Source organism: Colletotrichum fioriniae (assembly GCF_027942845.1).
Source record: "Colletotrichum fioriniae strain IMI 355084 chromosome Unknown scaffold_16, whole genome shotgun sequence".
In the NCBI taxonomy this organism is placed as follows: domain Eukaryota; kingdom Fungi; phylum Ascomycota; class Sordariomycetes; order Glomerellales; family Glomerellaceae; genus Colletotrichum; species Colletotrichum fioriniae.
Genome location: NW_027076852.1, coordinates 57883 through 73227, shown reverse-complemented (window position 1 = coordinate 73227; position 15345 = coordinate 57883). Strand labels below are relative to the sequence as shown.

Genomic DNA, 15345 nt, shown 5'->3' with positions numbered 1-15345 from the left:
CATGGCCGAGGTAAGTGATCGATCAGCGTAGAGGCTTTAGAGGTATTCATAAGTTGGTTTATCACTCGTGGTCACATGTGTCCTAGGGGCGGGCTCTCCTTCCAGCCATCAAGGATGAAGGACGTGCAATGTTGTTCAAAAAATCGTGCAACTGTTTCTACTATTTGCATGTGGCCAACACATCCACAGGCCTAGATCATAAGGACTCATCATCAAACTACTGTAATCAAAACGTGGTTTGCTACCGCTGCAATTGCTCGAGTTGAGTGTTAATTTGGACTAGCTTTGTTGAACTTGCGTACTACTGATTTATCCACAAGTCACAAAATTGTTCAGATGTCAAGTTCACAGGGGCTCTCTAAATATTAGCTCAAACAAGAACTGCGGTCCGGGGCTACAGGAAGCAGGAAACTTGAACATTCAAACGTCACTTTAAGGCAACACAAAGACACCAGAGGGCACATGAAATGATAAGGCTACTGATTTGACATCAAGAGATCCTCAGTGAGAGGAGCTTAAACTGCCGAAAGGTAATCTCAATCAGTAGATAACTGGCCAGTCCGACTCCCACCGAATAAGGTTGATGCCCAACAGAGCAGCATTGGCGCTGTTGTAGTAATGGTACACAAACACATCAGCGTCCGCGTCCGTAAACACAGACGGGTGACCGGGTCCGTAGATGGAGCCATGAGTAGCCATCACCTCAGTACCGCCACCGTTCAACATGCTCACACCGTTGCGATCAGTAAACGGGCCCGTCACGCTGGTAGACCGACCGACCATGGTGCGGTACGTGCTCGAGGCGCCCTTGCAGCAGAAGTCGAACGAAACCCAGAGGTAGTAGTAACTCCCGCGACGTGTGATGAAGGGTGCCTCAATGGCACCGTCGTTGACGGTGCGGCGGGCGAGGGAGACGAGGTTCGTGCCGGAGCGCTTGCCGGTGCTGGGGTTGATTGAGATCATCTTGATGCCCGTCCAGAAGGATCCAAAGGACAACCACCAGTTGCCGCTGGCGTCGACGATGAGGTTGGGGTCGATGGCGTTGTAGTCGACGGAGCTCGAGGATTCAATGACCAGGCCCTGGTTCGTCCACGAGCCGGAGGCACCGGTGGAGCTCGTGGCGAGGAAGATGGCGGACTTTTGGGAGCCAAAGGTGGACGCCGAGTAGTACATGTAGTACTGCCCGTTGCGGTAGGAGATGTCTGGGGCCCAGAGGTTGGTGTCTCCGCCCGTGTAGGCGGTTGTCCACGAAGCGCCGTTGGGGAAGGCGGCGCCGGCGTCACGCCAGACGGTGCGGTCGGTGGACGTCTTGAGAGCGATGTTGGTTCCCGTGTGGGCCATGAGGTATGTGCCGCTCGACGTCTTGAGGACGGACGGGTCATGGACGTTGACGCTGCCGGAGACGGCACCCGGATTCGGGTACGCTGCGGAGACGTTCGGGATGGCTGATAGGATGGTTAGAAGGCCACCGAGCAGGCCCTTCCATGTTGGCGCCATTGTGAGTCGCGAATCTCTTGTCGAGTCTCTTAGCTGGTACAGTTGCTGGGGAGGTGGAACACCGGTTGCCAAGACGAATCTCCAAAGGTAGAAGAGGCCGACTCCGTAGGTTGCCAGTTCCAACAGAGATGAGGTCAAGCCGCACCTGAGCCTTATTTATCTTTCAATTCGAAGAGCCCAAACGAGGTCATCTTGGCTACCTGGGCTGTCTCTCTGCCCTGCCTAGGCATGTTACCTTGAATCCCGGGTTCGGCAGACGGAGCTTTGATAGGTGCAAACTACTTGGAAAATTTCCCATTGGTCCTCTTATAGACTGAAGCATGGGTGTCTGCCGGTAGTTGGTAAGATACGTGGATTTAGTCAACTTCTTATTTTCCGTGTGTTCTCACGTTGCCAAGGAGCCCCATCCATTGGACTCCAAGCGCACCACGGAATAATCTCCAACCCCCGCGGAGACTTTGGTCCCGTGATTGTTCTTGGTGTACTTGGGGTCTTACCCCAAGAAGAAGAAAACCAACGCGTGGGGCGATGGCTGATGGTACGAAGCAAACCGTGTTTATGAATCAAATGTTTACGAATTCTCGTGCCGTACTCAAAATTGTCTGTCACTCTTACACGCCTGTCTACTCGAAACTCTCCCTGCGTAGCTGTTCATTTAAAGGGCTACTGCAGGCCCGTATGTTGCAGCTCATATCTGATAACGCCAGTTCTGATCGCGTGCAAGAGGAGTCAACGGTATCACATTACCGTGCTGTCTGAAGGACATGCTGGTATCGTAGCGATACTCGTAGCTCATGCACGCAGTCAAACATGGACACACGCGCTCAAATGACATAGTCTTGAACAAATTGATGCAGCATGTCGAGTCACAAATTCCTAAAACCGAATATTCACCAAAAGCGGCGAGCGCACTCCCGAATTTGAATTTGTGCTTTCCGCATCAAACATCTCCCTCCTTCCGGTATTCGCTGACATATTCGAATTGTGAATCAGCCTCAGGTACCGAAGCATTCTGAACAATGTTGTGCATGTCAGATTGGATGTACCATGTGTAAAAGCGAAAAGTAGGAAAGCAGGCAATAGTTTGTTTGCGCTACAGCCGCAAAGAAAGTGGCGACAGCATGACCCAACGAGCAACATCATAACATGCGCGCATCCTGATATTGAACACCATCATCTCATAGGAACGGACGAACGGCATTCTGCGCTAAGCGTTTATTTTCAATTTGCTGACGCTTTCACGCTTGATCAAAGGTGTATCTCATTTTAGTAGCATATAGCATTGCTTGAAGTATTCCAAAGCATATCAATACCAAAATGAAGAAGTCATCTGGATAGTACTAGCACGGAGAAAGAGTTCAATTCCGTTTGTCGCCTGGATCTCGAATGATCGGATGACTACGGCGCTGTTGAACGTTTACCTACATCACTCCACGTATAAGCCGTGGAACAGACTATCAACACACGTTCTCGGTTCTTACGCACTCCCGACTGTTCAAGAATCTGCATGAAGCCCATGCACTCCTCCCAGAGATTACAGCTGGAATTGACAAGTAACTAGATCATTTCAACTAGATCGTGTTTGTTTGGTTAAGATGTCAGAAGATAGCCTCTTTCGTCGCTAACTCCCTCATTTCCAAAGCGGCTCAGAGTTCGGAACACACAGAAACCAAGGAAGTGGTGCAATGATGTCTTCTACTGCTCCTAGACGTGTAATGAACACTCCAGTCTCCCGTATCAATATAACTGCCGAAAATAGAAGTTGTATGTTCTAAAGCATGTTGTTACTAGATCCATTTCTCGAAAAAGTAAAACGGACTTCTTGTAACCCAGATAGAGTTTCAATCAACAAGATGACTTGGAGGACGTGGCCAATGACCGGACCCTCTCAGCTTCTCTTTCGTTTCACAAGGACCCTGAAGCAGTCACTCATCAACGCTTTTGAGAGGAGCAGCACTCTTGCCAGCAATACTTCGTTACGAAAGTCCCCGTCAAAGGTGGGGTTGAATCAAGTCTCTACAGCAGAAAGCATAAGGGGGGAGGTGGATTTTGCAGTGAGGTATTCACTCGATGCTGACGGTGAACCTTGCATCGATGATATCAATTCGCCGAGAAACCCAGGGCCTTTCTTGCCTTGTGGTTTACCCTTGGGCAGCCGTTGCGCGAAAGTATTTCGAGATTTCTTGGGGTCGAGATTGCCTACCTAACCTGAGTAAGTAATCTGATCAGTGGAGAGACTCATTGCTACCTCTAGTAAGTATTAGTAAGGTAAGGAAAGGTATGCTCAAAAGCACGCAGCCCAGTTTCAATGATATCTCCGGAGCGCGTCACGGAGGGGCCGTGCCAATGACTTTGGCAGACGGACCCACATCTCCGGACGCGCGGGGGCATCAGTCGGGCATCACTGGACGCAGAAGGTGATCACACGAGCTTGATACCTAGTTGGGACACTGGAAGAAATGGTAGTCTTATGTCGTGCATCACTGAGGCTGTGAAGGTCTTCAGTTACCACCTCGTTTCCTCGCTTTGACTGGGATGGTGCAGCAGGTCTGGGTCGCCAAGTCGGAATGACTCGGGCTCATTTGCTAGTGGAGGATGGGCGGTCTGTCTGTGAAACTCTCGGGGTTGGCTTGGAAGAATCTTGGCTGTCCCCAACGTTACGATAAGGGGGATTTCATTCTGTCTCGGGTGTGCCGTAATGATGGTTTATAAGTTGCCTGCCAGGTAAGGAACCAAAGATAGATGGATACTTGTAGTCTTGTGCGACGAGGAGGGTCCATGCTGAAGCTGTGCGACGGGGAGGAAGATGGCTGGATGCGTTGATGAAGTGAACTTGGCTGGGCGGCAATGTCCACTTAGAATCGGTGGCTGGCGCACATGTCCTGGTAGCCAAGACTCCCAAGAGCCCCAGATTGTGGAACTGTGGAGGAATTCTGGGTATGGTGATGAACGTTGATAGTGTGAAATATCCGCCGCGGACACGACGTCGGTGGTATTCCGGGGAGAAGGCCGTTGAAACTTAATTCCATTGTGATTCCAAAGCGAACCAGTTGCATGGAATGGAAGGCTTCCAGAACCGTAAATATCCGTAGTAATAATTAGTCTGTACTCTGTATTCGTAGAGTTAGACCGATGCTGCCCAGGCCCGTGGAGGGGTTTCCAAGATGCGCCACCGGCGCCATCGCCGTCATCGCCGGCTGCGCCCCAACCACGACGGGGGGCGAAGGAGAGACGGAGGGAAGGCGCCCCACAGTCGTTGCTTTCCGTGGTGTACCTTCCCCCGGGGGTCGCACCTGCCCCTCCCCCACGCCCGCCCGCCTCCGCTCCTTTCCGGCGTGTCTCTTATTCTTTCCTCCCTTCGCACCGTCACCAGCACCTGCCCATTTGATACCCCGCATATGTTCAATGTCCCAAGTTCCCGCCGTGCTTTCCCTACAAATTCGAGCGGACTCGGCATCTGACGTAATCGTTCCAATTGTGCACTTTCCCATGTCTGAATGCGTGCGACTTTCCCCTGCCAGCAAAGACCACCAAAAAAAAACATAACACAAATATCCGGTATATCCCCAGATAATGCTGCACACAGCACGAAGGGCCCGCCTCCGCCAAGGTCAGCCAAGATGGCCAAGCGTGTTCTAATGCTTGATGGATGGATACACTCGCCGACTTCTGCACCAGTAAGGAAATTTTTGCAGAAACAAATCCTGTCGCCGTCGCCTTCTCGGCATTTCCAGTACGAACACCTATCCAAGGTACTTACTCCGTACTACTCAAGGTAGGTAGGTACCTTGCAGTGCTTGCCTTACATCCATGTTCTGTCCGCGTACTCTGCCCCTCTTCACTCTTTCCTTGTTGTTCCTCAACTGCCACGATACCGGTACCGTTCTTGCCGTTACCGCAATCAATGGATTCCAATTGTTCTTGGCGATACCGCCTTTCGCCTTCCCTCCTGCCCTCAAAAAGCAGACCGATGCCTCTCTCCCCGCCTGTGTCTCTTCGTGCCTCTTTCTCACCAACAACGAACGCTGCAAGCCATCCAATGACACCTCAATTGACAACCTGCCTCTGTGTTGCCACCTTGACCAGTCCTTGCTGAATTCGCTGCACCATCCAGACATCTGCTTGACGCTGTATCGCACCTTGTCCGACTCACAAACATCTTTCACACTGATTAATTGTGTCAACAAGACTACACGTCATTGCCAGTTTGTTCAACCGATCCCATCTCGAAACCCCCTCCCAATATCAACCCCCTTGTCTTTCTGTCACTCTCAACGGCAAGAGTTACATTCTCTCTTGCATCAACTTTGAACCTTTCCCATCACCTATTTTGAGCCTCCACACTCTGTTCCCCTTTGCCTGGCATGGGGAATCAAAAGGCCGCAAAGCCCGATGAGAATCACGTCTCGGGTCAATCCAACAAACCGCTCTCTCACCCAGCCCACGCCTTATCATACCAGCAGCTGGCCGAGGAGCTCCGTGCCAACACCCTCAATGGTCTCTCAGCCCAAGATGCAAAGGCCCGTCTCGACGAATTCGGCCATAATGATCTTGGCGAAGCCGAGGGCGTTCAGCCCATCAAGATCATCATCGCCCAGATTGCCAATGCCATGACCATGGTCAGTTGCTTTCCCACCTTCTCTCGATCCCGCCCTTTGCTGACCCGTGTCTAGGTCCTGATTCTTGCCATGGCCGTTAGTTTCGGTATTGGCTCGTACATCGAGGGCGGCGTCATTACGTTCGTCATCCTACTCAACGTCATTGTCGGTTTCTTCCAGGAGTACTCCGCCGAGAAGACAATGGACTCCCTCCGTTCCCTCAGTTCTCCCACTGCCAACATCGTTCGTGACGGCGAATCCATGGTTGTCCCTTCGGGCGAAATCGTCCCTGGTGACCTCGTTGAACTCAAGACGGGAGATACGATCCCCGCAGATGTCAGGTATCCTATGCCATCAACAACAACGTCAAGACCAAGCAGAGCAACTGATGATGCTACAGGCTGATCGAGGCGGTCAACTTCGAGACCGACGAGGCTCTGTTGACCGGCGAATCCCTCCCCGTGCGAAAGAACGAAGACGCAACTTTCCCCGACAACACCGGCCCTGGAGATCGTCTCAACGTCGCCTACAGTTCGTCCAATGTCACCAAGGGTCGTGCCAAGGGTATTGTCTTCGCCACAGGCGTTTACACCGAAATTGGAGCTATTGCGTCTGCCCTTCGTAAGAAGGATTCCAAGGTCCGCGAGGTCAAGCGCAAGCCCAATGGCAAAGCAAAGCCTCACCGATACCTTGAGGCCTATACCCTGACTTTGACCGATGCTATTGGACGTTTCCTTGGTGTCAATGTTGGCACCCCCTTGCAACAGAAACTCTCCAAGCTCGCCATGCTCTTGTTCGGCATCGCCATCGTCTGTGCCATTATCGTTCTCGGTGCCAACAAGTTCGAGGCTAGTCAGGAGGTCATCATCTACGCAGTTGCCACCGGTCTATCCATGATCCCAGCCAGTCTCGTTGTTGTACTCACCATCACTATGGCGGCCGGAACCAAGCGCATGGTGAAGCGCAATGTCATTGTGCGCAATCTCAAGTCTCTCGAGGCTCTTGGCGCAGTTACGGACATTTGCTCCGACAAGACCGGCACCCTGACGCAGGGCAAAATGCTGGCCCGTGGTGCTTGGTTGCCTGCCATGGGAACGTACACCGTCGAAAATACATCGTCACCAATGGACCCCACCACTGGTGATGTTCGCTACGACGAGCGGTCTCCTAGACACCTCAACTTCAAAAAGGGAGGTGATGCTTGTGGCACCATCATGAAGACCGACCAGCTGTTGCAAAACAGCAAGTCGACTCTCTCTGCGTTCCTCTACGTGGCGTCCCTGGCCAATCTCGCCACCATCAACAAGAAAGATGATCAATGGCATGCCCGCGGCGATCCCACCGAAATCGCCATCCAGGTCTTTGCTTCTCGGTTCGACATGAATCGCCTCAAGTTTGTCAGTGGCAGTGACACCCCCGAATGGAGCGAGATTGCCGAGCTTCCATTCGACTCTGATGTCAAACGCATGTCCGTCATCATGAAGAACAACGCCACGAACGAGTACTTCGCCTACACCAAGGGTGCGGTCGAGAGAGTGATTCAGATTTGCACAAAGTACGCCCCCAGAGATGATGGCGTATTGGTAGATATCACCCCTGAGTTCCGCGAGGAGATCCTTCGCAACATGGAGGCATTGGCAGGACTCGGGTTGCGCGTCCTAGCACTTGCCAGCAAGCCTTATGAGGGCACACCCAACAAGGGCGATGAAGTTGAGCGTGCTTCAGTCGAGTGCGACCTAGTCTTCCGCGGTCTCGTGGGACTGTACGATCCTCCTCGCCCGGAATCCGCTCCTGCTGTTCGTCAGTGCCATGAGGCTGGCATTTCGGTCCACATGCTCACCGGTGATCACCCTGAGACTGCAAAGGCCATTGCCATTGAGGTTGGCATCTTGCCCACTCGCATGGAGCGTGTCGCAAGGAACGTTGCAGACGCCATGGTCATGACGGCTTCGTCGTTCGATGCATTGAGTGATGACGAGGTTGACAAGCTCCCCGTCCTGCCGCTCGTCATTGCGAGATGCGCCCCTAGCACCAAAGTCCGAATGATTGAGGCTCTTCACCGCCGCAAGAAGTTCTGCGCCATGGTAAGTCGATATCCCTTTGCCCTAGTTGTGTAATGGTATTCTAACTCAGATAGACCGGTGACGGCGTCAACGATTCCCCATCCCTCCGCCGTGCCGATGTTGGTATTGCCATGGGTCAGTCAGGTTCAGACGTCGCCAAGGATGCATCCGATATCGTCTTGACTGACGACAACTTTGCCTCCATTGTCGCCGCTATCGAAGAGGGCCGTCGTATCTTTGACAACATTCAAAAGTTCGTGTTGCACGTCCTTGCTGAGAACATTGCCCAAGCTGGAACATTGCTTGTTGGTCTCACTTTCAAGGATGCACGCGGGCTGTCGGTCTTCCCGCTTGCCCCGGTTGAAATCGTCTGGATCATCATGGCCACCTCTGGTATGCCCGATATGGGACTTGGCTTTGAGCGTGCCGTCCCAGACATTATGCGTCGCCCGCCCCAGTCTCTCAAGACGGGCATTTTCACCATGGAGTTCCTCATCGACATGGTCTTTTACGGCCTCTGGATCACCGCTCTTTGCCTCTCAAGCTTCTCGTTGGTTGTCTATGGTTTCGGTACTGGTGATCTAGGAGAGAGTTGCAACGAAAAGTACAATGACTCTTGCGACACGGTCTTCCGCGCCCGAGCTACAACCTTTGCCTGCCTCACATGGTTTGCCTTGTTCTTGGCCTGGGAGATGGTTGATATGCGTCGGTCCTTCTTCCGCATGCAACCGGGTTCCAAGAAGTATTTTACTCAGTGGATGATTGACGTCTGGCGGAACAGATTCCTTTTCTGGGCCATCATTATCGGCTTCATTACTCTATTTCCCCTGCTGTATATCCCCGTCATCAACACGGTCGTATTCAAGCACAAGGGCATCACGTGGGAATGGGGCATTGTGTTTATTGCTGCAGGACTTTTCTTTGCTGGTGTTGAGTCCTGGAAATGGGGCAAGCGCGTCTTCTTTAGGATCCGCAACAGCAAGAAGCTCGGTGTCGCCTGGAAAGACATGGACATTGAACAGAGAGTATTTGGGGAGTACCTCGGCTCCAGCGATGATGATCACCGTACCGAAATTGGCGACGATGACATTGACCTGGAGAAGGAGAGAGCGGCCTCGGAGAAGAAGTAAGCGAGAGATGACCACCATATTGTCAGCTTATGGGGACAAGTGAGTGCGTACTTTGGAGCGGGTGAGCGAGACTAGTGCGCGTGTTGTAGGTGATGATACCTTTGTGATATAGTAACGAATCAAAGTCATCTACAAAATTGTTATTGCACCTCTCGGAAGTGTGTCTCAGTCACTGCTGCAAGTCATCAGGCACCGATTTAAGCCCCTGTTACCATTACCAAACCCGAGCCTGCTCGGGCGAGACTATTCCCATTCCTTACGCAGATCAGCCCCGTATGTGGCCACAATACCATGCCAAGACTACTGGATTCCCGAGGGTCGGAATCCTTCAGTGTGCAAACGAAGTAGTTCCTGTGGTGCGGTGCCACGAAAGGATTGGCCGCTCCGCTGAAGCTGACAACTTTTACATCATTGACTTGAAGGACTGGCATCAAGGCAGGTACGTTTGAGCTGTAACTGAATAAAAAGCGATGCATTCCCCTGGATTCCATGACTGACAACAATGAAATTGTTCTTTTCAGCCCATGCGTCTGGGAATCTGCAAAGATGCGCTTCACGGTACTCATTTCGCATATCCTCTCCGCGCTCTTCGTAGTGCAATCCCCAACACCAGCCCTCGCCATCCTAACGACCCGTCAGTCCGGAAGCTTGACCTTCCTACCCGACGACCCCGTCTTCACATTCTCATATTCCACAACAGACGCTGACGCGAAGAACTGGATCGGCATCTACCGCGCCTCGGGCGGCGGACCCGAGAACCAGACATTCGTGGAGCCGTCGCTGGTCTGGGGGTATGCGCCTGAGTCGAATGGGACGCTCAAGATTGAGAACGTAGGGTCGGGGTTGGTCCCTGGCGACTACCGCGCCTACTTCCTCGCCAGAGACGGGTATGCGTGGCTTGCGCCGCCGGTGGACGTGAGGGTACCGTATGCCTCTGGGCCGGTTGGATTCTTCGTTGACGAAGTTACTCTGAGGAACGCGCGTGTCGGGGATGGGTACGAGGCGCGTGTTGATGGGTTGAGGAGCGGTGGCGGGAGCGCAGCCGTGAGCTTCCGTAAAGTCGGGGGGAGCGAATGGGTCAAGGTATCGGAGGCGGGCGTCCTATTTGGTACGCCTGACGTCGCGGGCCTCGCTCAAGTCACGGTCGAAGCGGTTACAGCAGCAGCAGAGGATGGACCGTCTGCGCGGCTGAACGTCACCATCCCCGTCCGCCCCGTCGGCGCACCGCTCGTGGACGAGGTATCCGTCATGTCGTTTAACCTCTGGCACGGCGGGACGCAGGTATCCGATTACCACGCCAAACAAGTGCGGTTCCTGGCGTCCAGCGGCGCGGATATTGTCGGCGTGCAGGAGAGCACGGGGGGACATGCTACGCGGCTGGGGGATGCATTGGGGTGGTTTTCGTGGCAGGGCGGCGATGTTGGGTTCGTGAGCAAGTATCCGCTCAAGAACGCCGCCGCGCACGAGGGCGGGACGTATGCTGCGTCCGTGAGGGTTGTGCTGGATGGTGAAGGGGAGGAGGTTGTGTTGTGGAATGTTCACTTGGGGTATGACCCGTACGGACCCTATGATTTCTGCTTCGACAACATGACGGTGGAGGAGGTGCTGGCGCGGGAGACGGAGTCCAAGAGGACGCCGCAGATCGAGTCTGTCGTCCGGGCCATGGCGGGACAGTTGGCGGACGCGGAGACGGTGCCGGTGGTGTTGGTGGGTGATTTCAACGCGCCTTCGCATCTGGATTGGGTTGATGCCACGAGCGGGATGCACTGCGGACAAGGAAATGTGCCGTGGCCTACTTCTGTGGTGCCGACGGAGGCCGGTTTGATTGATTCGTATCGGGTTGTGTGGCCGGACCCGGGGGCGAGGCCGGGGGTTACGTGGTCGCCCATCTTTCTGGAGAATGAAGGGCGGCCGGAGCCGATGGATAGAATTGATTTTGTGTATTTCCGGGGCGGGAAGCTAGAGGTTGTCGGGTCGGAGGAGGTTGTGGTGGGGGAGCCGGCGCCAGAGCCGGGGCATGGGGGGAATGAGTGGACTTCGGATCATGCTGCTGTTGTGACGAGGTTCAAGGTGAAGGGTTAGTTGCATATATGGCAATTTGCTTCGTATTAGATATTATATCTTGAAGTCAAATCTGTGTGTTGCGTAGGTGTACATGACTGAGCACATGATAGTTTCTATGGCAGTCGGTTGACCATCATGTCGGAGTCTTGGTAGCTACTCAGTTCCTCATCTTCACCCCAGATCGCGATGGACCTTATTTGCTAGTATTTTCTTGTGACCTCTGGATAATAACATGTGCGTACAGATAAGAAGAACCCAATAAATGCAATAAACTCTGTGCGCCCACTCCTTGGTCAAATCATGGAGATTTTGCTGTGATAATGAGATACGCGATGCTTAGGTAAGGCAGGCACCCTTGGATCAATTCATTAGTTGAATTATGCAGTGGAATTGTGCATACTGACTAAGCAAAGTGGGATGCATTGCGATGACGTCGGTGTGCCCAGGTGGTTTGTGCGGAGCAATGATGTAAGTGCCCAGTGAGGTGGAAGGAGCACCGAGGAGGGAAGGAGGCCCGGTGGTCGACATCAGGCCACTCACCAGACACTTACGGCAGGCACTTTGACGTTTGAACTTGTTTCCAGATTTATGGTATCAGGGAACTATCGGGAAGGTGCACCTGCTGGTAAGGTTAGGTACACGGTACTTACATAACCACCTCCCGTCTTCTCGAACTTGGACAGCCGGAACTTCCATCTTCTTATTCCTCCAACTCACCACAGATCAGCTCTGAAAAGAAGACAGAAAACCACAATCAGACACCCAAAACTCGAAACGAATCGAGTCCCGAGAAGCGAGAACCAAGATTAAAAACAACCAAGATGCCCTTCTCCTTCACATCCTCCATCTCCTTCTCCTCCTCAATCAGCCACAACGGCAAGACGGAGGAGAAGCGCTGGGCCCGCAAGACGGAGCGGAGCCCCTCGGGCACCACTGTCCGGACCGCCTCCTACAAGACGGGCGAACCTGTCTACCTCGAGCGCCGCGAGTACGATTCTGCGGGACGAGCCCTGCCAGAGGGACGCGGTGTCAAGAGCGATGGGCCGGAAAAGATTGATCGTCGCATCGAGGACGTTTCTGAGCGGGAGTGATTGTGTGGTAGGGAGTTGGATCGCAATGGAATCATCAACATAATGGGCATGGAGTTTGGGGTTTGGTTTGGGTGGTCATCGGTTCACGAGCGATGGAGTCATTCCTTGTTCTTATGAAGAAGTGTCTTACAAGTGCACTTGGTGTGGTGACTGCAGGTGTAGTTTTTTGCCCTGAATAGCATCAACCATCTTGGATTGACCGTCGTACTACAACAGCAGAGAAGAAACTTGACAAATTTTTACTTCACAAGCATCAAACAAACATGGTGGTCATAACTGCATTACACTACGCTCTCTCGCGCACTCTACTTCGAGGCAACCTCAAATCTTGATGACAACCTTGCCAAAGTGCTTCTGGTCCCACTGGTACTGGTACGCCTCCTTGACTTCCTCGAAGCCGAAAATCTTCTGGTCGACAACAGGCTTGATCTTGTTGGCGTCGATCGCCTGGTTCATTTCCTCAAACTGCTGCTTCGAGCCCACAAACAACCCGCGGATCGTGCAAATGTTGGCCAGCGCATCCAGCAGCGTAGGCTGCTCCCCCTCGGGCTTGTCCCCGTGCGACAAGAACCCGATAATGGAAATCACGCCCTCCAACTTAACCGCCTTGAGCGACTGCGCAACCGTACCCGGTCCACCGACTTCGATGATATGGTCGACGCCCACGCTCTCCGGCGTCAGCGACTTGGCCACCTCGCCCCAGTTGGGCGTCTCCTTGTAGTTGATGACGTGGTGCGCGCCGAGCTTCTTGAGCTGCTCGCCCTTTGCCGCCGACGACGTCGTCGCGATGACCGTTGCCCCCGCCGCGACGGCGAACTGGATCGCCGAGAGGCTCACGCCGCCGGTACCCTGCGTCAGCACGTAGTCGCCCGGCTTGAGCGCCTTGGACTGCAGGCCGTACAGCGCGTTCCACGCCGTCAGCGGTGCGCAGGGCAGCGTGGCGGCCTCGACGGACGAGAGCGTCTTGGGCGACTTTACGACGCCGTGCTCGGGGAAGACGGCGTACTGGCGGAGAGTGCCGTCCAGGGCGCCGCCGAGGCCGGATTTGACGGCGAGCGGGGTGATGGGGTTGGATTGGTGGTGCTGGTTGAAGAGCGTGGCGATGTTGTCGCCCTCCTTGACCTGCGTGACCTTGGGGCCGACGGAGACGACCCGGCCGGCGCCGTCAGAGGCCGGGACGCGGGGGAAGCTGACGGGGAAAGGGTAGAGCCCCTAGGTGCGAAGGAGCGGCGTTAGCGGGGTGGTGGCGGGTCGGAGGTTTGGGTAGTTCGGGGCGGCGTTTCTCGGTCGACCGGAGGAAACCTCGGGCAGCGAGCGGGCACAAGGGAAACTTACCTTGGGGATAGCCAGGTCACGGAAGTTTAGGGAGACGGCCTCGATTTGCACGAGGACATCGTAGTCGCCCAGCTGCGGGAGGGGCACATCCTTCTTCAGCTCGAGGGTGTCCCAGTTGCTGCTGTCCTTGCCGATGCCGGTGATGGACCAGGCGTTGGTTGATGTTGGTGCCATGATGAGTGTTTGTGGTGTGTGTATGTGTGATGATTAGTCTGGGGCGGTATCATCCGAACAATCTTTTAGATTCTTCAGCAACAGATGCCAGGGTCTTGCTTCGGTCTTTATGTATCGGTCCCCTAGAAAAAAGATTTCAAAGCAATCGTGGGGTTTTCGAAGCTCCGAAGCTTCGAAGAGCGTCGACATGACGCAATGTCCACTTATACCGTCATATCGGGTCCGGCAATGCGACCTTCTTTTGAACTCGATTCCACTGACTCGAACGTCTTGAACCGTAGACACCCCAGCTTAGAGCTTTTACACCCCTGCCCGTGTCCATTGACTTTCCGCCGCCATTCCGCTTTCTGCCCGGAGCCGCTCGGCATTCACGCCAATTGCCAGATGCATGCCAGTATCCCGGTGGCAGTTTGCCAGTTGGCACAGTGGCATACGGAGTACAGTAGGGGTCACCGTGGCGGCCATTTGATCTATCCCCCGATGGCCAACCCACCAAAATGGCATTCAAAGTGTCATTCGAACCCGTCCATCAGACCATGGATGCGTTGGACAGCGTCGTGTTGTTTCTCCAGCGCCCATTGATTTGCAAGGCCGCCGCTCTCGATAACTAGAACTGGCTAGGTCTGTGTCCACTTGTATCCATTTTCTAGAACATTTCAGGTCTTCTAGCTTACTAATTCGATAGTAAATCATGAGGTTGTCACTGAGAAAGTGGGAAAGTCAGGAGAGGGTAGCAGCATGGGTTGGGGAGGAATGAAACAGCAGGTTCGACAGATGCACAAACAACTTGTTGCGAATAGCTTCACACTGCTTACTAGTCATGCTTATCAAGCACTGTTTAGATCTACCAAAACACCCCTCCCTTTCATCCTACGACAGGCGGGAGGATGCAGATTGACACGATACATGGTTTTCTGCCGCCTTCACCGCCATGAGGTCGCCCCTCGCAAATGTCCGCTTGAGCCGGATTCTGCCCAGTTGCTATCAAGCTGAACCATGCCGTACTTGAGTGCGTTTCCTACGTGCTCCTACTTCGTGCACATTATAGCGGGTCGAATGCGAGGAAACCTACTCACCCGAGGCGCTTGGTCAACATGATTCGAAATGAGCACAGCCGGGATCCTTCCAGCGACAGTCGTCTCCCCACCGATGAACAGATTTGTTTCCCGGTGTTATTCCCATGCAGAAAGTCTAGAACCCGCAGCTGACGCCGCTCCACAATTAAGCTGAGAACAAATGAACCCCTTCAAGGTCCACCATGGCGCAGTCCGATGTCTTCGGGTTCGCGGGCTGAGATTGAGACTGTTCGGGATGGCGAGGATGTTTAGTAGCTGAACTCACTTCGTAGTGTGCTGTGCAAGAGTTACGGATAGGACTATTCCACTTAACATGA

General features: G+C 53.6%; 5 protein-coding genes across 5 annotated transcripts; 3 read left to right on the top strand and 2 right to left on the bottom strand.

Moving 5' to 3' along the window:
* Positions 1-540: 540 nt before the first annotated feature.
* On the bottom strand, positions 541-1497 carry N0V96_010896 (uncharacterized protein; the record flags this gene model as incomplete). The annotated part of the gene is made up of 1 exon (XM_053195810.1): positions 541-1497. One exon carries the CDS (start codon positions 1495-1497, stop codon positions 541-543), a length of 957 nt encoding a protein of 318 aa, XP_053046845.1.
* A 4364-nt stretch (positions 1498-5861) lies between these two features.
* On the top strand, positions 5862-9288 carry ENA2_2 (P-type ATPase; the record flags this gene model as incomplete). Its single annotated transcript, XM_053195811.2, has 4 exons — positions 5862-6116; positions 6171-6436; positions 6496-8179; positions 8233-9288. The coding sequence occupies 4 exons, from the start codon at positions 5862-5864 to the stop codon at positions 9286-9288; spliced, it is 3261 nt and encodes a 1086-aa protein (XP_053046846.2).
* Positions 9289-9790: 502 nt separating this feature from the next.
* Positions 9791-11370, top strand: N0V96_010894 (uncharacterized protein; the record flags this gene model as incomplete). Its single annotated transcript, XM_065759096.1, is given in 2 exon segments — positions 9791-9798; positions 9810-11370. The coding sequence occupies 2 exon segments, from the start codon at positions 9791-9793 to the stop codon at positions 11368-11370; spliced, it is 1569 nt and encodes a 522-aa protein (XP_065612194.1).
* Positions 11371-11815: 445 nt separating this feature from the next.
* On the top strand, positions 11816-12443 carry N0V96_010893 (uncharacterized protein; the record flags this gene model as incomplete). The annotated part of the gene is made up of 3 exons (XM_053195813.2): positions 11816-11820; positions 11937-11943; positions 12075-12443. 3 exons carry the CDS (start codon positions 11816-11818, stop codon positions 12441-12443), a joined length of 381 nt encoding a protein of 126 aa, XP_053046848.2.
* Positions 12444-12764: 321 nt separating this feature from the next.
* N0V96_010892 (uncharacterized protein) lies at positions 12765-13952 on the bottom strand (the record flags this gene model as incomplete). The annotated part of the gene is made up of 2 exons (XM_053195814.1): positions 12765-13655; positions 13779-13952. 2 exons carry the CDS (start codon positions 13950-13952, stop codon positions 12765-12767), a joined length of 1065 nt encoding a protein of 354 aa, XP_053046849.1.
* Positions 13953-15345: the final 1393 nt, after the last annotated feature.